Source organism: Tauraco erythrolophus, chromosome 18 (genome assembly GCF_009769465.1).
Source record: "Tauraco erythrolophus isolate bTauEry1 chromosome 18, bTauEry1.pri, whole genome shotgun sequence".
NCBI classification, from domain to species: Eukaryota; Metazoa; Chordata; class Aves; order Musophagiformes; family Musophagidae; genus Tauraco; species Tauraco erythrolophus.
This window is the reverse complement of record NC_141482.1, coordinates 1,759,175-1,780,813: the sequence shown is the minus strand read 5'-3', so window position 1 is coordinate 1,780,813 and position 21,639 is coordinate 1,759,175. Positions and strand designations below refer to the sequence as shown.

General features: G+C 57.8%; 1 protein-coding gene across 1 annotated transcript; it reads right to left on the bottom strand.

The window, feature by feature from the left end:
- Positions 1-6,686: 6,686 nt before the first annotated feature.
- LOC147527456 (sacsin-like) lies at positions 6,687-21,152 on the bottom strand. The gene is made up of 7 exons (XM_086622916.1): positions 21,130-21,152; positions 20,197-20,284; positions 19,898-20,000; positions 19,465-19,611; positions 17,784-19,116; positions 17,489-17,577; positions 6,687-16,848 (listed from the first exon to the last, which is right to left on the bottom strand). Exons 1-7 carry the CDS (start codon positions 21,150-21,152, stop codon positions 6,710-6,712), a joined length of 11,922 nt encoding a protein of 3,973 aa, XP_086479042.1. The 3' UTR covers positions 6,687-6,709.
- Positions 21,153-21,639: the final 487 nt, after the last annotated feature.

Genomic DNA, 21,639 nt, shown 5'->3' with positions numbered 1-21,639 from the left:
GATCTTTTCCTGCCGGTTCTGCAGCAGGAACGGCCCCGGCTGCGAGCAGGGAGCGAAGCCTTCCAATTTACAGGTCAGGGTACTCTGTGAATTACACTTTTTTCCAGGAGGCCGTGAGGAAATACAGTAAACAAACCCGACAAACAGGGCTCAGTCCCCTTTGCCCAGGGCAGTCTGTCGCTCGGATTCACTTACTCACCACTCAGTCCATGGGGTTTCGTAACTCAGGAAATTTGTTGCCAGCTGTTGCTGAGCAAGGTGTCTCTTGTGTCGTATTCCTCCTCACACAGCCTGCTGGTTTTAGCAGTCCTGACAGCCCCATGCTGCCAAGTGCAGTTTCTCTCCTTCTCTTTACACCATGGACACTCACCAGTAGGCAAGTGTCTTACTGAGCAGCTGCTTCGTCAATGGAGATGGAAAGAGTCTGGATCAAGTATGAGAAAGTGTTGGTCACTTTCCGGGGCTTTTCTGCTCCCCAGCTTGGAAAGACCAAGCAGGCAGCTTGGTACAGCTGTCAGGGTCTCTCCGAGTTGTTGGAAATGCCTTGGATCTGATTGAGCTGAGGGATGACGTTCCAAATTCTGTCCCACAGACAATGACATTTTAACCATTCACAGACCCTTGTTTTCTCTGCACAAGCTCGTTGCGCTGACTTAGAAGCTGAAGATGCTGACATTGATATTCTCAGTAAGGACACGGACTAAACCCTTGACTTCCCATTGCAACATTTTTGAGATGTACACTAGCTGATGTTGACAAAGGACTGCGAGAAGTCTACAAGTCCTCCAAAAGACCCTGAGAAGATCTTCAGCTTGTCAAAACCCACCAACCCACCCAGCAGCATTTAGAGAGGACTCTCTTGGGCATTCTTTTTGTAAAATGCCGCCCATATTTAGGGTGTCATTCTTACCTGCTGTAATGCCTGGCTCAGTATCCGTTACATGGGTATAGTATATGGGACTGGTGTATTTCTGCGGCACCAGACCTTGTCAAAAGCCAGACACCAGAGTTCTCAGTGGCTCTTACAGACTCCTTCTAGCTGAAAGTGGGTCTGAGACAGCTGAAGAGAGCCTTGAAAAAGACAGGGAAAAGGCAGTTTGTAGAAAAATCCCTCAATGGCAAGATCTGCCATGATTCCTGGTCAGTGCTACTATCACCGTGGCTGACATTGTTGACAAGAGCCTCCCAAGATCTCAGAGCTGTGTTTGGAAAGAGTCTTTTCTTTCAGATGGTCCCATCTTCACTGTCATATGAACATCAGTCAGGTGCCTGCTAGGGACAGGGCTCTGGCACTAGAAGTGAAACCTCTGCTGATTGGTTTTGAGGCTCCTGGGGGTGGCCTGAAGACCTTAAGTAGTGTTGTGCTATCCTCATGGTTTCCTTCTTTTGCAGATCCACTTGATAGGGCACAACTATGTCTTTTCAGACCGAGAGTGCACTAAGAGCAGACCAGAGGCAATGGCCAAGCACTCTCCTCGTTACCACGAGTACTGGCCCCACTCTACCTGTCATGTCCTGTAATGTGCTCAAAGGGCAACAGGGCGCATCTGTACATCCCCCCATCGCCCTCATCTCCCACCACCATAATCCCTTTGAACTTTGAGGGGACTGAGTTTGTGGGGAGACACAGACTGCAATCAATATGCAAACACCTTTTAATAGTTAAGCTACTGTCACACACTTGTAGTTCCCCATTTGGGGCAGCAGTGGGGAGGCCAATGCTCAGGCACAGATAGTCATAGTGATGTGGCAGAGGCAGTGGTTTAGAAAGGAAGGAAGGTCCTTTTTTCACCAGGTTCCTGCAGGTACCTACCTAGCCACAGCGTATATGTCAGTATATGTGTGTGTAGAGTCGTCTCTGCTTTTGTGGATGTTTCCGCTGTTTCCTGCTAAGTACTTAGGGTTACAGGCTGCTATTTTTTTGTCACTGTTTCTCTGTCCACAGCTGCAGGTACACACAGAAAAATCTTTCACACATGCTCACAAGGAAGGGGCCTTTCAGGCTGCGGGGAGCACAGTTTCCTCACCCAACCCTGCACAGTGGATGTTCCCCTGGCTCAGCACGCACACTTCAGAGCAGCTCACTGATGCCATATCAGTTTCTTTTGCCTGCAATTCTGTGAGATCCTTTCCCTCTCGGCTCAATTCTTTCATTAATGATAACAGATCTAAACTGAAACTTGGCCAGTCTGGATAATCCACTCATTTTGTGGTGAGCTTTGGTCTGAGTGAGGCCTTCTTGATCCTGAAAACACACAAGAAGAACTGGCTGAGGATGTGAAGGTCGAGGGCAAAATTTAAAATGAGGGAATTTAGCAAGATGAAGAGCAGAATCACAACCCTGGCTGACAGGAGAGGAACAGGGAACTCCTGCACAACCTCAGGTCAGAAAGGAAGTACACAAAATGTGGAAGAAGAATCAGGTTATCCAGGAGGAATGTAGAGACATTCCTATAGAAGCAGTAGGGGAGTTGGAAGAATAGTTAGGGAGCTCTGGGGCCAGTTAGACATACACTAGTTCATAGGACCAGAGGGTGCTAAGGGAGCCATCTACCATTGAAAATTCATGGCAATAGAGAGTGGCTCCTAAGAACTGGAAAGAGCACTACCCAGCCTTCAAGATGGGCACAAAGGAGGATCTGAGGAACTACAGACTAGTCAACTCCATTGCAATCCCTGGGAAAGTGATGGAACAAATCATCCTGGAATGCACTGTCAAGCAGCTATGAGGGAAGGAGATTGGAACAGCCAGCATAGATTTACCAGGGGGAAGTCATGCCTGACCAACTTGGTTGGCTTCTGCAATGAAATGAATGACTCTGTGAATAACGGGAGATCAGTGATGTGGTTTACCTGACATTAGCAAAACATTCAACAGTCACATAGTCTCCTTAAGGCCAGGCTGGTGGGTTCTGGACTGAATAAGTGAATGGTGAAGTTAGTGGAAAACTGACTGAACCAGTGGGCTCAGTACTGGTGGAACGATTGCATGAAGTCGCCAGTCTCAAGTGGCACTCCTCAAGTTCAACACTGGAGCGAATATTGCTGTTTATTAATGACATGGATGCTAGGACAGATCACACTCACCAAAGTCACAGTTGGCATGAAACAGAGGAGGCAATGGTGAACACGTCAAAGGGCAGGGCTGCAATTCAGAGGGACCTTGACAGGCTGGAGAAATTGGCTGGACGAAGAGGAGCTGGGAATCCTTACTCTCAGCCACCTAGCCCAAGCCTACAAAAGCCCCCTCTTCTCCCGGTGGAGGGATAGACTGTCTGAGTTGCAGCACCCAACACTCTCTATCACATTATCTGGCTTTTGCTAGGAACATAAACACTGTTAATGACTTGCCCTTGATTGGGTAAATGAGGAGTTTTGTTCCCACCCACCGTGCCACTAGTAACTATCCCACCTCGGGGCGGATCTCTGTGTGAGATTTGGAATAGTTCTTTAACCCCAGACAGGACCTGAAACACCTTCCAGACACACAGCAGTAGGACCATGCTGGCCAGGACACCCCTGGGACATCCAAAATCCTCAAAGGCTGTTGTGATCAGCCTGAATGAGGGGTGGGTGAAGAGCCAGTGGACGGGACCCCCCCCCCCCGCGTCCCCCATTGGTTGGGCGGTTACCAATGAATTCCAAGAGGAAACAATTCCACAGCGCAGCACCATAATGGTCCCGAGCCCTCTCCCAGCGGCAATAAACACCGTTGTGATGAGTACGTAGGGCATGTAAGGAGCTACAGAGAACCACCACGTGAGCAACCAGGACAAGGTTATGACCAAGGACTATTTAACACAATAAAATCAACACGTATAACACATTTAGTTTAACACGATTTAGTTCACTCTGTCGTTATCCCGACCCTTCGGGCCCCACGTTGGGCGCCAAAAAGGACCGTCGTGGTTCAGCCCCGCCGGCGGCTGAGCTACCGCCCCGCCGCTCGCTCACTCCTTCTCCCAGCGGGATGGGAGGAGAAAAATCGGGAGGAAAGGGCGAAACCAGTGTGTTGGGATAAGGGCAATTTAATAGAACAATACCAGAAAAAAGAAAGAAAATGATAATCGAGCGCAAATGTACGACCACGAGAACAATACGAAGCGGTCGCTACAATTTCTCACCACGCGGAACCTGGAGCTCAGCCCGCTCCGACCCCCGAAGTGAACCCGCCTGCTCCTCCCCCCCGCCCCAGCTCCCCCAGTATATACTCTGAGCATGATGTTACATGGTATGGAATAGCCACTGGTCGGGCTGGGTCAGCTGCCTTCGAGGTGTCCCCTCTCACCTTCCCATGAAAAAAAATGTTAACCCTCTCCCAGCCAAACCCGGGACAGTTGCAATTATCTTAACAATAATTTTAATCCTAGTTCCTTATGCTCTTTTTCCTGGCACTGCTGACATCCCGTTCAGTCAGCAGACTGCTCTTATGTTTTTGTAATAAAGACATTCTCTAACTCTTGTTTCCAGAGCTGATGTGAATGTATAAACCACGTATGAAAAGGACAATCAATTAGAAGACTGGCCTTGAAGAAGTGCTCGGTGAAACCTTACTAGAAGGCCTCTTCCCAGGTAGAGGGCAGAGCCGTGGTCCTTTCCGTTAGCCAACTTCTCCTTCTCCCATCAAGCACTTCAGTGTAGATCTGTTCTACACATTAGAGTCTAAAAAGTTCTCGAGAAATCTCAAGAACAGTTGAGATGAAGGTCACACTCTGCCTATATCTTGAGTACAACTGCTTCCCATTTGGCTAATCTGAGGTTTGAACAAACTGTCCTTTCAGGACAGAATCAGTGGTTTCAGGTCCTGGTAACGAGATATTTTCTATCTATAACCCAGGTGTTCAGGACTCCTTCAACCCCCCACTTTCCTCTTAGCCCTGGGAGGACAAAGGCATGCCAGGTCAAAGGACCCTTTTCCTGCTCTAACCTCAAGGTTCTCACCCAGCTGGCAAGAGAACCCAGAGCCCAGGGCACAGGACCACACAGAGGAAATACTGTGATGGGCCATGTGGAGGACCTCAGCTTTCATGCTCTCACACCAGCCTGCATGGGAAGCCACAGCCTTAATGCCTGTCCTGCTTATTGAGTCCTGGTGCCATTGGGGCAGAAGGCCCTGCTGAGTGGCAGCACTGCATCTTCCTGGTTGGAGCCACCCCTCATTTCTATGGTCCCCAGAAGCTCACAGACACACTGCCCACTGCTGTCACATCTGGCCTCAGCTCCTTCTTGCATCCTATGCTCACCACAGGGGAGAATCACAAGAGGGATAGGAGCTATGTACTCAGTCTTACCAGCCTTGAAGGTATATAAGCCTCCACCTTCTACAACTGGTCAAGGGTCAGGATGCCTGACAGTGAGCCATCAGCACTGAGCGATGGCATCCTAGTTGTGTAGTCTTGGCCCAATTAGACAATCCGGTCTCCCCAGGAATTGCCCTTTGACCTCACGGCAGGGAGCAACAGATGAAGGGGTAAAAACTGCTGTGCAACAGCTTCCAGGAGAGAGGAATGACAATATGTGAGAGAAACAACTCCGCAGACACCAAGGTCAGTGAAGAAGGAGGAGGAGGAGGTGCTCCAGGCACTGGAGCAGAGATTCCCCTGCAGCGCATGGTGAAGACCATGGTGGGGCATGTTGTTGCCCCGTAGCCCATGGGGGACTATGGCGAAACAGATACCCAACCATGGAGGACCCCACACCACAGCAAGTGGAGATGCTCTGAAGGGAGCTGCAGCCTGTAGAGAGGAGTCCACACAGGAGCAGATCTTCTGGTGAGACCTGTGGCCCCGCAGAGCCCCGCGCTGGAGCAGTCGGTGCCTGAAGGACTGCACCTCATGTAAAGGGCCCATACCGGAGCAGTTCTTGAACTACAGCCCATCAGAAGGACTCACATTGGTGAAGTTAGTGCAGGACTGTCTCCCATGGGAAGGACCCTACACTGGAGCATGGGAACAGAGTGAGGAGGAAGGATTGGCAGAGATGAAATGTTACGAGCTGACCCCAACCCACATTCTCCATCCCCCTGCACGGGTAGGGGTGAGGAAGTAGAAGAGACGGGAGTGAAGTTGAGCCCAAGAAGAAGGGTGGGGTGGGGTGAAGGTGCTTTTAGGTCTATTCTTATTTCTTATTATCCTACTTTGTTTAATTGGCAATAAATTAAATTAATTTCCCCAAGTTGAGTCTGTTTTTCTTGTGGCAGTAATTGGTGAGTGATCTCCCTGTCCTTATCATGACCCATGAGATTTTCATCATATTTTCTCCCCCTGTCCTGTTGAAGAGGCAGAGTGATAGAGCAGCTTGGTGGGCACCTGTTGGCTAGCCAAGGTCAACCCACCACAGTCCTCTAAACCCCTTCATCGCCACCTTCACCTTCCACACACCTCCAGTCGCCCAACACTTCTCCATGTCTCCTGACCACACTCTTAGTGAAGAGTCCGCCAGCACTCCAACGTTTATCGTTATACTTTATTATTTCCCACGCTCTCAAGGCATGCTAACAGCACGTGCTACGACTTTCAGCAGCTTAGGCCCCCATCTGCCCCCAAATCACTCCTACCTTAGTGATTATCCTACCTAGATAATCTGGAATTGCCTGTGGCAGGTCTGTGGCAAGTCCATGGTGAATCCACGACAGGTCTGTGGTGGGTCTCTGGTGGGTCTGCGGTGGTCCCGTGGCCCAGCTGCCAGTGTCCCCTCCATGGGGACATCCTCATGTTCTGCTCATATGGTCCTGCAGCCTCCCCAGCACTCCTTGCGCCCGCTCCAGTACCTCCTCCTCATCCATGCTGTGGGAGGCCTCACTGGGGGTGATGGGGAAGGGGTGGCAATTCAGGTACTGTGTGGCCTTGCCATCCGTGCCACAGCCATGTAACTGCTTCACCTCCTCTGCCAGGCCCCTCAGCTTTGGCTCCACTGCCTCCAGCCACTGGGCCAGCCCCACTAGCTCCACTGGGGCCTCAGAGACCTCACCGCGGTGAAGTACAACAGCCACCAGTGCCTTCTCCAGGGCCTGGTGCACCCTGAGGGGGAACCAGTTGGGGCAGCAGCGCTTGATGTCATTGCGTGCTGCCTGCAGGTCACTCTTGGCCTGCTGCAGCCACCACTGCGCCCCTGGGATGGATGGAGTCGGGGCCATGGCCTCCTCATTGCATGACCAGGAGCCATGGCCTTCCTGTCCCCAGCAGTGGTGCTGGGCAGCACTCGCAGGGTTGTCCTGCGGATGAAGGTCCTGCACCTTTGGCTGCTTGACAGTGCACAGCTGCATCAATGTTGCCAGGCTGTGATCCACATTGCTGTTCTCCTCTGGCCTCAGGCTATGCTGATCCTTCCATGGCTTCTCTTCTGTCACAGCCACCTCCTGCAGCTTCTTCTGTGGCTCTGGTTCCATGACCTCCTCTGGCTCCGGTGCAGCACCCACCAGTGCCACGTCGTTCTCCTCCAGAACGAGGGCCACCTCTCGTGGCTCCTGGCAGACCAGCATTTCACGCAGCACTGACAAGGCGGGTGCCTCCAGCTGTCCACCCAGGATGATATTGATCTCCTGCGCCAGCTTCTCCAGGACCCTCAGCTGGTGCCGGTCCAGCACCATCTCTGCGTGCCGGATGTAGAAGAGCCGCTGGCCACCACTGGCCAGGCACACGTGGATGACCCGTGGCTGGGAGCTGCCCTCCACCTTTGCACCACAGTGGACCAACACCGTACGGATGTCCTCGCAGCACTGCACTCTCAGCTGTTCCCCTGCAAAGCCACCGTTCCCCTCCATTCTCAACATGGCCCTGTGGCTCTGCCAGCGGAGCAGAGCCTCCAGCCCCGTCCTGAACCACGATGATAGCAGGAGGGTCTCCAGACGCCTCTGCTCAGGGCAGCAAGAACCGTAGCGACACGGTTGCACACTGCCCTCCTCCAGCTGCTGCTCTGTCACCTCTGAGAGCGCCCGTGGCCGCAGGTGCTGTGGTAGCATTTGCAGCAGCCACCAGACATTACGCCCGGTCCCTGGCAGATCAGCCATAAACACAAAGGTCTTCCCCAAGGCCCTAGAGGTATTTGAGGACACGCAGTCATTGAAGTACAGGCTGTGGGCTGGCTCTAGGCGGTCAGCAGTGCTCAGCAAGTACAGCTCAGCCACAGCGGAGAAATCAGGAGGCTCCGGTGCCTCCCGCAGCAGCTGGAAGAAGTGCCGTGTGGCCAGCAGGGCTGTCTTCTTCTGGATAGCATTGAGAGTCCCACTGACTTGGCTCTCCTGGTGGATCTGGGCCAGGACTCGACTGTAGTGAGCCAGTGTGGGGAGCGAGACCACCCCAAGGTGTTGCAGGAGGCCTCCATAGAAAGCCGCTTGGGGGTCAGGCATGAAGAGATAGGGGTAGAAGTCAGTCGCGTTCGGGAGCGATGTCACCACTTGCCTTGGCATGGCCATGTCCCCTGAATTGGCCAGCACTACAGGTAGCTCAGCGAGGCGCCCCGCGTCCACCTCCTTCACATGGGTCTGCAAGAAATTGTACACCTTCTGAAGCACGCTGGCCCGTGTGTTCACCTGCCGTGGCGTCTGGCAGGCTGCCTTGCACACTTGCTCCAGGTTGGCCACCACGAGGGCGATGGGTATCTCTACAAGGACTCCCATGGCCTCCAGGAGCCCCTTTTTGCAAGCAAAGGACTTCGGCAGGATGGTGGCCGATGTCCACAGGAGCTCAGCCACATCTTCTTGGCAGTGGTAAACACTGCCCTTCAGGGCCACGGGCTTAGTGCAGGCTGCAAAAGAGGGGTGGAGGTTCCTCAAGTCTGCGGGGATGTCCAGTGGAGGCAGGAAGTGGATTGAGGCAATTTGCTTCAGGAAATCCTCTGACAAGGGATCGCACAACAGAATGCAAAGCTCGGAGAGCATCTCCTCCTGTCGCGCCAGCAGGTCTTTAGTGAGGCTCCTGGCCTGAGTGGCTTCGTGCTCTATCTCCAGGGCCAGTGCCACAAAATCCTCCGCAGAGAGGCTGGTGCGCACACCTGCCTCCAGCAGGAAATCCTGAGCAGCTTTCCTGTTGTAACCTAGTGCCACAAAGAAAGACTCCGGCACAAAGCGGCGTTGGAGCCGCAGCGTGCAGAAGGAGGGCATGTTGTTGTAGAAGTAGGAGGCCGGGCGCAGCACGCCATGGGCATCGGGTATAAAGGCCACAGTCTGAAAACCTGCCACAACAGCTTCCTTCAACTTCACATCATAGGCATGGTGCAGGGCAAAGAACAAACGCAGAGCTTCCATAAGCTCTTGTGCGGTGAGCTGGGGCAGCCGGGGCAGCACCACCGTCATGAAGAACTGCCGGTCATCTGTGAGCTCCCACCTGAAATCCTTGGCCAGCTCTTGGTGGATCTTGTCTGCTGTGAGCAGCAACATGTCCTTCTCCAGGTTGTACAGGGCTTGGGCACCCGAGGACAGGTCTGAGAACTGGCTGCTGAGCAACAGCACCTTGCTGTAGGGTGCCACAGCTGTGTAGCCCCCACCATGCTTCCGGAAGAGAGGCAGGAGCCGGAGCTGCCTCTGTGCTGACGAATCCAGTTTTCTCTTCACAAAGTACAGCAGGCCAGTGACATCCCACTCATTTAAGTCCTTCCAGCGGAGATTGTCTCTGGTGTCCACCAGCTGGGCCAGCACAGCCTTGGGCTCTGTGGCCTGCAGTGCCCTTATCTTCAGGCAGTGGTGGGCAAAGTTGAAAGGCAGCAGGGACTTCTGGAGCACAGGGATGCCCAGTTTGTGCAGCACCTTGGTCACATCCGTGTTACACTCAAAAAGAACATTGGGGAGGGAGGACAGTGGCAGTAGGTGCTTCGAGCCTCTCTCAACCCCCTGAACAGGCAGCACCACTACATCCTGGAGATGATCCATGAATGACTTCATATCTGCCTCCAAATCCGTTTTGGCCTTTGTGTCTTTGTAGACCACAGTGCTGAAGAACTTCCACAGCTCCCTGAGCCACTTCTCTCTGTCTGCGGTCCAGTTCAGCTGAACCAGTGCCTCCCGGATGAGTGGTGTGGCCTCTGGGAGGCTGAGCTCCTTCACAAAGCAAGGCAGGTCAAAGATAGAAATGAACTTGTCGGCAAAGCGGTGGCAGTGCTGGGGGAAGAGGTGGGCAAAGGAGCCGTGGAAGACTGGGTGCTGGGTGCTGAGGGCATTCAGGCAGCCATCTTGTGTGGCCAGCAAGGGCAGGCCTTCCAGTTTTGCCTTGTCTGCATCCATGGGCTCCAGGCAGTGTTTCAGCAGGATGGAGCAGCTCTTTGGGGTCCTCAGGGGTGTCTCAGCCAGCGTGCACGGCACAGGGAGTGCCAGGGCCTTGAGGAAGCGCCGGAGAGAGGCTGGCTGCAAGTCAACAGCATCCACCTGGGCTTCAATGAACTCCTTATAGATCTGCCACAATTGGGGGAATGCCGGCACGAGGTTCATGTTCAGGTGCTGCAGCACCTCCTGGAGATCTGACTCAGGATACACCTCAAGGAAGTATGGCTCTGTTAGCACATTCCCACCACCTGGAGAAGCCCAGGTTATTGTCACCTTGCTGTCAGGTGGCTTCTTGTGGTACACAGGCACCCGGGACAAGCGTGCACGACTGAGGTGCCTATAGACGTTCCTTGCCAGGTCCTGAAAGGGAGGGGGAACCTTTGTCACAGCAGGGAAAAACTGGAGGTAGCGGGAGGCCAAGTGCTGCTGGCAGACCTCCAGGGACTTGAACTGGAGCCCTTCAGGCCCCAGGGCTTTCCACTGGCTGGTGAGAAAGGCACAGTATAGTGGAGTCACCAAGCGCTGGAGCAAGAAGCCATTCCAGGCTGCCTCTGTGCTGCCTGGGTCCTGGCGGAGATTGTGTCTGGCTGCATCCACAGAGAAGTTGGCATTGATGTGCACAGGCAGTCCCGTGGACAGCGGCAGTGGGAGGGTACAGAAAGCTTTGCCCATGACTTTGGCCAAGACCAATGGTTTCAGGCAGGCAGCCACAGCCCCATAGGGCATCCGCCCACGCACTGGAGACTCCTCAGCCCCCTCCTCCACTCCGATCTGGGAGATCACCCTCCACGTGGTGCTGGTCCTTGCCTTGCTGTTTTTGACTGCCATGACATAGGAGACAGAGGTACAGCTGTTCCCATCCATGGCTTGGTTCAATCTCGCTTGAAAACCCCGTCTCAGCTCTGCATCATCATCTGTCAGCTCTGTGGCCACGCGCAGTCTCTCTAACAGCTGCTTCCCATCTGGGGGGATCTCAGAGAAGATAACAGTGTGGACGTGCCGGAGGAAGAGCACCAAGTCCTCACCTTCCTCAGCCAGTTCTTTCTGCATGTCCATGAGGTCTTGGTCCCGCACAACATTGGCAGACACCTTGGAGAGAGTAGCCTCAGCTGCAGTGCGGAGGGGCAGCCGGAAAAGGACACCCTGGTTAAGGTTGAAGAGGGAGGGTAAGAAGGTTCCATAAATGTCCTTAAAGGTCTTCTTGAATTCAGGGCTGACAGCGAACATTCCACCAGGACTCTCAGTTGTAGCTCCAGGCACATAGTAGAGGTTGGGATCAGAGATACACAGGGCACTGTCTCCAGTGAGGAAGGCCGGGCAGTCAGTAAAGTGGAAAACAGTATTGAAGCCAAGGCCATATTTGCCTGTGACATCCTGCCGGCCTCTCTTGCTACCCATTCCCAGCCGCTGAATGCCTTCGATGTCCTGCTGCTGGAAGGGCCTGTCATTGTAGATGCAGAGAGCAGGGCCCTGCAGGACTTTCCAGTCCTCACTGAAAGTGGCATCCGCTGGGTGCTGCCGGCGGTCCCACACGAAGTGCACAAGCCCCGCACCGGCATCGTCCGCATTCTGGAGCAACTCTTTCACCATATCACGAGCAGGTACTGGGTGCTCACCCAAGATGTTCTTCAGCCGTGTAGGCAAGTCTTCACGGGCACCAAATGGCTGTGCCCAGAAGCTCAGATCTGCAGTGGGCAGTCGGCTCCTCTCCAGCGCCCGGTGGCGTGTAGTAGGCACCCCACAGTGCAGGGCTGTGGCTCGGGACAGCTGTCCATGGCACAGCAGGACATCTCTGTCCACTGGCAGCCATGGTGTATCATTGAAGTGGAGCTTGTCTCGTGGACGCAAAATGCCCTCCTGGTCAGGTAGAAAGAGTTGCTGGGTCTGGTAGGCATCTGGCTTTTTGTCGTCCTCCATCAAGCCACAAGACACCAGCCGCAAGGCCAGAGCCAGCTCCGCGGCAGGCAGCGGCTCTCCAGTGTGCATCTCTGCCAGGATGCAGAGCACTTGGGCATAGTCATCCCAGGTGAATGTGTGGCGCAGCCCCACACACTCCCAAAGTTGACTATAGGGCCGGTACTGCTCTGGGAGCTGGTGAAGATATGGGACAGCCTCAAATGACAGCATCTCAGCCACAGCCATGACCGGCACAAAGTGGGAGCCCATCAAGATGAAGGGCTTTCCTTGGGCCGCTGCAGAAGCCACCTCTTCCCAGCAGGAGCGATCTCTCTGGAGCAGCGTGTGCAGGTACTTGTAGCAGTGCTGGGTGCTGTCCTGCAGGTTCTCCAAAGGCAGAGCATTGGAGCTACAGCTCAGTGCCTGCAGCTGCTCAAGCACTGTAGCTGCTGGTAGCTGCCGGTCCAGGCCCAAGAAGGATGAAACCTCCTTGGGGAGTCTGAAGTTTTCCCCCAGCACTTTAGGAGCCAAGATAGGGTGGATGAGTCCCACTAGTGGGGCATGGAGGTGATGGTAGAGCTGGGAAGCTGGCAACAGCACATGTTCACCACTGGGCAGTGTACCAGGGAGGAAGGGCACGGTCTGGAAAGCTGCCTGCGTGGTGTTGTCCACTCTCTCCTCCACTGCCTCCTGAAGCAGCTCCAGGATGCAGGCAGCCCTCTGGCAGCCCTGGGCATGGTCCTTGGTCCAGATAAGCTGCACTGTCTTTGCCCGCTCCAGTAGCTCTGGCAGGGCCATTGTGTCCTTAACCATGCCCAGCCTCTCCAGTCGGCTTAGTCTTTCTGGGGAAAGGAAGGCGTCCCCAGTGGGGAAGCGCCCATCTTCAGGGTCATATAAAGAGGCAGTGCGGCCTCGGGGATGGACCAGGCAATTGATGAGCTGCAGGTGGCCATGAGGGGTGGCAGGAATGCAGGGCACTGTCTGCAGCACTTTGTCCACATCATCATGGGACATATCCAGCGCATGGAGAAGCAGCGGGTCCCGGTCAACAACAGAGAGGTCTTCCAACTTGGGCAGCACAAGCTCGCAGTAAAAGCGGGGCCAGTCATAGGTGCCAGCATCCGCTGCCTTCCCAAGGCCCCTCTGCACCTGCTCTGGTAAGGTCACAGCTAACAGGGGCTGGGGCAGGGTGGTGGCAAAGACACGCTTCGCCACAGCACCCAGCTTGGGATGTCTGACCACAGCCTGGTGCAGGAAGCGGGCGTCCTGCAGTGAGCACCATGAGCAGCCATCAGAAAAGAGCCTGGGACCATTGCTGGCTGCCACAGCCTGGTAGAAACCAGTCACAGCCTCCGTGAAGGGGTAACGGGCAGTGTTAGCGTCTGGCCAGAAGACATGATATTCATAGTTCTTCAACTCACCTGCCTCATGCATGGTGCGGAGGTGGTCCAGCGCCCGGAGCCAGGCAACCGGCACGGCATTGCGGAGCAGCGCCCGGTTCCACTCGCCCCGCTCAGCCGTGTCCCACAGCCCTTTGCGGTTGGAGAGGATGCTGAAGGCCCCGTGCACGTGAATTGGCAGCCCCGAGGCAACTGGCATGGGAAGGTGGCAGAAGACTCGCCCCTCCTCGGCACCCAGACGTGGCATCCATTTGCCATCTGTAGCAAGGGCAAGGGGAAGGGCCACACCAGCCACGGGAGGCAGAGCATGGAGCCCTGCCTGTGTGTTCTGGTGAAATGGTTCCAGCAACTTCCCATCACCCTGGCACACCAAAACTAGGTAATGCCATGTGGTCTTGGCTGCCTCCTCGCAGGCTGTGAGCTGCTCAATGGCTGCCCAGCCTGGAGAATCCCCGGGAGCTCCCAGGTCTTGGATCTCCTTTCTCCGCAGCGTGGCCAGAGGCACGGTATCCTCTACAGAGGTGGCCATGTCTGGCAGCATCTCCAGGGACATCTCCCTCACTCTCCGCAGGAAGAGCAGCAGTAGCCGGTTAGAGCCAAGGAAGCTGGTGCCAAGGGACTGGATGCGCTCTGTTCCGAAGGCCTCCGAGCAAATCTGCGATGTTACAGCTTCCTCTTCAGTGCGAAAAGGCAGGCGGAAAAGGCTCCCTGGAAAGGGTCCTGGCTCAGGCAGGCGGCACCCAAAGATACCGTGGTAGGGCCAGAACTGCTCGGCAAAAGCACGCAGGATGCGCGGTCGGCTGGAGAAGTCCAGGCGAATGCCAGGGCAGCCAGCTCTGGGGATGTGCTTGCCCAGATGAGTGCCGTTGGGATCAAAGATGAGCAGTGTCTCCCCACTCAGCACCGCCGGCACATCCGTGACGCGGTAGACGGAGCTGAAGCCCAAGCCAAAGCGACCGATCCGGCCTGCCTGGCCCTCCTTTGTGGCAGCCCCGACCCGTGTGATGTTACGGAGGTCATCCTCTGTGAACAGGGCGTTGTTGTATGCCCAGAGGGCCGGGCCATGGCAGGCCACCATGCCAGGGTCTAGCAGCCCAGAGGTGGCCTTTTTGAAGTGCCGGAGGTCCAGGAGGAAGCGACACACAGTAGCTCCGGCATCCTCTGCGTTCTGGACCATCTCTGTGAAGAGGTCGCCCTCTTCACCGTACTCCCGGAGGATGTTGCGGAGCCGTAAGGTGATGGGCTCCGAGGGGCCGCAGGTGGTGAACGGCTCTGGCCCCAGCACCCGCGTGCTGAGCAGCTCTGCACCGAAGAACGTGGCTGTGCTGGATGGCACTGCCTCATGCACCACCTCCTGAACATCCTCCTCTGTCTCCAGTTCCATGTCCAGGTACACAGCAGAGGCAGCCGGGCGGAGAGCAAAGCCTGAGGCCTCCAGGACCCTCACAGGAACTGGCACTGTGCCCTCGCCCCGGTGCCCCCGACTCTTAAGCCACGCCAGGACAGCCACAGCCACCTGCAGCTCTGCCACAGTGCCAGCTCTGGAGCTGCGGGTGTCTATGTCCTGCCCCAGGCGGCGCAGGGCTGCAACCGCCCTCTCCTCGCTCACCTTCTCCTCCACCCCCCAAGCCCTGAAGAGGCAGCTGTAGGACAGGAATTCGGGGGGCACACGGGGCACCAGCATCCCCAGCTCCAGCTCCTCAGGATAGCCCAGCACAGCATCACGTGGCAGGACAAACCCAGTCCCGGTCCACACCACGGCATCATCCGGGGCAGCCCTGAAGGTCTTCAGGTTTCCCAGCATGTGCTGGTAGACCGGCTGGAGCGCGGGACCGACCTCATCCACGTCCCTGCGCCCTGCCAGCTGTCTCAGCTGCCCCCACACTCTCTCTGGCGGTGGGGTCTGGCTCAGCCCCAGCTTCTTCTCTGCCTCTGGCACAAAGGCATCGGTCAGGTGCATGGCAAGCCCCACCAGAGGCTCGTACTGGGTGGACCGCAGCTCCCTGGGGGGCAGGAAGGGCTGCCTAGGCATTCCAGTGCACTTGGAACGAGGAACCCATGGCAAGTTCTGGAGCTGCCTAAGCTCCGCGGTGCTGAAACTGGCCAGTGCCTTGGGGCGGTTGCAGACCTTGATCAGTGCCTGAGCCCTGTTCAGAGCCGCCGTGTTGCCCTGACGCACGCTTGCTGCAGCCTGCAGGATGTCCGACGGCACCAGGCACCCCTCGCCACGCCGCAAGCCCAGGGCTCTCAAGGCACGGAGGACAGGTGGACTGCGGAAGGCGGCGGAAGGAAAGCGCTCAGGGCCCAGCAGTGCCTGCAAGGTGCTCTCATGGGGATCGTAAAGGTCTTGCGGGCGCACGAGGCCATTGGGGGTCTCCAGGAAGGCCAGTCCTCTGCAGGCCTGCTGGAGTGGGGGGCTCTGGGCAAAGAGGATATCTCCGTGCTGCAGCACCCAGAGCAGCAGAGCCTGTCTCTCGGCCGCCCGCCCTACGTAGGCACCCCGGGCCACGGCTCTGATGGCCTCCAGCATCACATTGGCTGCACTGATGAGGGACGTCTCGAGCCTTCCCAGGAGCCGCCGGTCAGCTTCATCCCGGCACTGCAACACGGCCTCCGGCAGCACCACATCTCTGGGCAGCTCCAGCTGTGGCTCCAGCGCTGGGGTGGCACCAGCTGCTACCAGCTCCGTGGGCTGTGGGGTGGCCAGGCAGGGCAGTGGGACGAAGAGGGGCAGAGCAGCCAGCGTGGCCCTGTCCTTCTTTGTCAGGGATGGGATGTCTGCCAGGTAGAGCCGGAGGGTGAGCACATCTGCAGCAGGCAGCGAGGCCAGGCGGGAGGCCACAGCTGCAGCCCCCTGCATGCCCAGGGCCCGCAGGGCATTGAGGGGGGATGGAGGCAGGACGTAGCGGGTCAGGGAGCGGTGCCACATGTCTGGCGGCACCACTGGGCAACCCAGGATCTCCAGCACAGAGGCCACAGCAGGTGGCAGGCACTGGTCCTCCCATGCCTGAAAGATAAGACCAGACTGGGGTGTCAGCGGAGCCAGACGGATGTTGGAGGCACCCAGTTGCGACAGGGGGATGAGAGGGAGCCCTTCCAGAGGGCCCAGGTCTTCCACGTGGTGGGCCAGGAATTGCCACAGGGCTGGGAACCAGGAGGCTGGAGGCTGGGGGGGACCTTTGGCCGGGCACCAGGTCACGGGCATTGAAGACTGGGACGTCCAGGTGGGAGGTAGAGCCAAGCGCAGGGTCTGGACAGTCATGGCTGGGTCCAGCAGAACCAGGTTGGGAAAGAGACCTGTGTGTGAGAGACTGAGGCTGGATGAGGAGTACGTGGAACCTGGCACCTGGCAGAGGGACCCAGGATGTGGGGGAAAGAACCTGAGATCTGCAGCGGATGGGGGGCCTCCCATAATGGGAGTGGGAGGACCTGGGCTCTGGAGGGACAGTGGATACCCTGAACAGGAGGAACAGCGGAACCCCAGATAAGTGGGGATGGAGGAGATCTGAGAGGGAAAGAGGTGCTACGAGGACCAGCACAGAGGTCCTCAGATGGGGAACACAGGGACACTCAGGATCCGAGGGAGCACAGAGGAGATGAGGGAATGTGGGACCAACAGCAAGGACGAGGAAGTCCCCAGAGACACAGGGAGATGCAGGATAACAGAGATGGTCCTGGGCTCAGACAGTACACCCCAAAACTGGAGAGAGACAGCAAGACTTGGGATCTACAGTGATGTTGAATGGATGGGGGAAGCCCAGAAAGGGACCTGAGACAGGATCAGGGTCCCAGGGTGTGTTCAGGGAGTATCGAGGTGGCACAGGGAGATAGTGGGGCTGCAGAGGAGCCCCAGGGTGTACCAAGGGCGCCTAGGGGTGCTGGGCTTTAGAGGGAGATTAGGGGACCCAGAGGTGGTCCGGGACCCCCTGTCTCTTACCCGCCTTGGCAATGCCTCGCAGCAGGCTGTCCAAGCCTGGCTCCAGGTCCGAGGGCAGGAAGGACCCGGTCAGGCCGGGCAGGAGCTCCCTGTGGGGACAAATGGAGGTGCTGGGGCACTTGAGGAGTAATGGGGGGCAGACAGCTTCCTGGACAGCTGGCTCAGCTCCCACTCGGTGGTACCCGGGGAGAGGAGGAGGTCCAGGTTTGACTGTGGCCTCCCTTTCAGCTCAGGAACAAGAGCTGCATCTGGGGCAACCGGCTCACCTGCCCGCTGCTGCACCTGCCCGACTCACCTGGGGCAGTCGGATGTCTCCACGTAGACAAGGGCTGACGCAGCTCCAAAGGCCACGAAGGTCCCATCGGCGCGTGGCAGGAGGGGGAGACCCCGCAGTTCGGCATGGCACCCATCCCCGGCCACGTAGCGCAGCAAGGAGAGTCGGTCAGCGGCTGGGAGACCTACAGCCCCACGGTGCCTCAGCACCTCCCGCACGTAGCCCGCCGTGGCCTCCTGCACGCCCTCCGCCATCCCCAAAGCCAGCGCCCTCCGGACGTGGGCTGGGACGTCAGCCACTGGTTTGCCGGCTGCCACCAGCAGGTCCTGGACCACCCGCCGCGTGGCCACGTCCCCCGCCGCCTCTGGCAGCAGCACAACGTCGGCAGCCCGCAGCCGCCCTGCAGCCCCCTCTGCGGCTGGCACCAGGGCGCGGGCAGCTGCCAGCTCCCGGCAGACATGGGTCACCAAACGGCGGATGCGGCCACAGCTCGGCGTGTGCTTGGGGTCCGGCCAGATGCTGTAGGTGTCCACGTCAGGCAGAGTTGCGGCCACGGTAGCCATGTGGCTGTAGACTCGCGGCAGGAGGTCAAGGAGCAGCAGGGCATTCCAGCGGGCATCTTCCTCGCCCTCCTGGCCCTCCTCGGGCCAGCGAAGGTGGCGGCGGTCATCGGAGAGGGAGAAGGGGGCACTGGCATGGACGGGCAGCCCTGTGGCCGTCTCGTCGGTGGCTGGCAGGGGTAGGAAGCAGCACAGCCGCCCTTGGCAGGGCCCACGGAGGGGGTGCGCCAGGCTCAGCTCTGGGCAGCACCCCAGTTCTGTGCCCAGTGCCACCGGCAGCCCCGCCGTGGCCCTGCCCGTGGCCACCAGCCACTTAGTCCTGTCCCTCACCCCATCCCCGTGCAGGGCCACCAGGCACCACGCCAGACTCAGCCCCTCATCCCCTGATGGCCCTGGGACAGGGAGAGGCTGAGAGGATGCCACAAGGGTCCCCATGAGCGTCCGGACCCCATTGGGGGCCACGCGGTGCAGGGCAACCCGGCGGACATGGCGGAGGAAGAGGAGGGCAAGAGGGGCCTCAGTGAGGAAGGTCTGGAGGAGGCTACGGAGGCGCCCAGGATCGGAGACCCCTGCAGCGATTCCCGAGGGTTGCCGGCGGAGGGGGAAGCGGAAGAGGGTGCCCTGGGCAGAGCCACGGTGCTGTCCCACAGCTTCCAGCCCAGCCCAGAAGGGCTCAAAAAGGCCAGGGAGACCCTGGGCTGCAGAGACGTCCCAGCGGGCACCAGCACCTGGCAGCACCTGGCATCCGGGGTCCAGCACCCCCAAGGATGGGGGGCTCAGCACACCTGGCAGGTCTGGAGACATAGGAACCATGAGGCCATGGGGATGGCACGGACACCACCGCCTCCTCAGACCTTCCCAACCCATCGGTGCCCCAGGTGCCCACCCAGCACCCTCAAGTTCAACCCCACAGTGCCTCCCGTGACCCCAAACCCCTCAGTCCTCCCTCAGTTTGCCGCTGCAGCCCTGCCCTCCACTGCCACCCAGTCTCCCAGTGCTATGGGTTTCCTCACTTCAGACACAGCCCTCTGTTTTGCACCCCTTCAGCTCCCCCCAGTGCTCCTTGGCACCTGCATTCCAGTGCCTCCCGTACCACCCGTGCCCCCACTTCAAATCCAGTTTTGTCCCCCAGTGCAGCTCACCAGTGAGGTGGTAGACAGAGGTGAAGCCCAGGCCGAAGCGCCCCACGGTGCTGGGGTCCTTCCGCTTGTGGGACACGCCTGGGTGCAGGAGTCCTGCCCAGTCCCGGGGGGACATCGGGGCATCGTTGTAGGCCAGGAGGGCTGGGCCTGGGGGGGTCAGGACATGGGTTAGAGGAGACTGGGGACATGTAGGGGGAAATCGCAACCCACACGTAGTGTCCCCACAATCTCAGACCCCCTCCAGTCCCACAAAATCCCCCTTAGTGCCCCCAGTCCCACCAAGCCCTCCCAGTACCCTCAGTGATGCCAACACATCCCAGAACACCTCACTGGTTCCAGTTCCCCCAGTCCACGCTGATCCCTCTTCACTTCTTCACCAGTATCACCCCATCCCTCCCAGTACCTGCCAGTGCCACCCTGGAGCATCTCTTACCCTGGGTGCCCTCCAGCCCCCCTCCGGCGATGTCGAACTCCCGCTCGTCGGACACAAACACGACCTCGTTAGCACCGGCATCGTCCGCATTCTGCACCAGCTCCTGGATTCAGGGATCAGTGCCCGGACACCTAGGTGCCCGCCAGCCCCCAGAGGGAAGCACCAACCCGCTCTCCCAGCTGGCCAGCACGGGCTGGGGACCGGTGCTGGACCAGGATCACCACCCACACCAGCTGCCTGCAGTCGGTCTGCCCAGCTGGGCAAGAGAGCCCCGACGCTGTGTTCCCTGGGGGTCTCACCTTGAGGATCTGCCCCCCGTCAGGGTACTTCTGCAGGATGCTGTGCAGGTAGTCAAGGAAGATGGGTGCCTGCTGGAAGAAGGCCTCCCTGCAGAGCAGAGAGAAGGGGGGTGGGAGGGGGTGGGGAGGTGTCTGGCCTCCATGGGTAACCAGGACCCCCATGTCCACCTCAGATCCCCCAGGATGTCCCTCTCCTTGTGGCATCGAGGACCCTATCTCCTCCTGGGACCCACTGAAACAATCACCTCCAAGCGCCGCCCCCCCCCACCTCCCCAAGACCCCCATCTCTTCCCGGGATCCTCCAGCAACCCTGAAACTTCCACGTATCCCCCCAGCAAGCCCCAAACCCCCCATAATCCCCACCTCCCTCAGTAACCCTTCAGGTCTCCCCACTAAACCCTGAGCTCCCAGTCCCACCAACAGCCCCCAGTGACCCCCCCGCAACCCTCCAGCCATCTCCCACGTGTGGTTACTAAAAAGCTAGAAGCAGAGAAATTTTCCAGCTACTGCAGCATCCTGGGAAAGTTCTTTTTCCCATGCAGGCTGGCTGAGAAACAGTTTGAGGTTTTTGTAAACTAAGACTTTATCTCACACCAGTAGCTCGTTGTGCAGCCTTGTTTATGGCTCACTGGGAAAGCTGTTTGGAAATGGGTGTTGCAGCATTTGGCCAATCACTCTGGGAGGTCGGTGGTCAAGGGGCCAATGGCCCTGGCCATCCTTGTGAACAATGTTATATATATATATATACGGATTTGTAATTAAAAAAAGATCGCCGCTGCTGCTCCTGCTGGTTGTTATTGGTTGGTGTTGGCATTTTCTTCTGGACCTGAATTCTGTGTCGTTCTTCTCTCCGTCCCTGGCATGACAGCGACACCCACATCCCCCCCCAGAACCCCAGTCCCACCCCAGTGCGCTGCCTCCAGCCCCACTCACGCGTTCGGCTGCTGGAGGGCCATGATGGGCACTGCTGGGGGGACACCCGGCTCCCCGCCGATGAGCTGCTCCGTGCCACCCGCGGAGGTCTGGCTCCCAGCAGCTCGGAGCTCCGTGCCCCTGGTCCAGGTCCCGCCTCCCGGCTGCAGCAGTTTCGTTTCCTCGCCGCGCTCGCCTCTCAGCTCTGGCTCAACTCCACAATTTCGTTTCCCGGCTGCACACGCCTCGCAGCTGTTTTGTAAGCCAAAAATTGCAGCGAGGGAGGAGGAGGGGGGGCTCAGGGGACACGGGGCCGGGAGGATGCAGTGATGGATCGTTTTGGGGGACCTGGGGCCATGGCTATGGGGCAGCAACAGGGGGATATGGCTACAGGGCCATGGGGATTTGGCAATGGTATGGGGACGTGGCTGTGGAGCAAGGACCATCAGGCCACAGCAATGGGGATGTGGCAATGGGGTGGGGGGCTATTGGGTGATACGAGCATGGCTACAGCATGGCGGGGGCCATGTT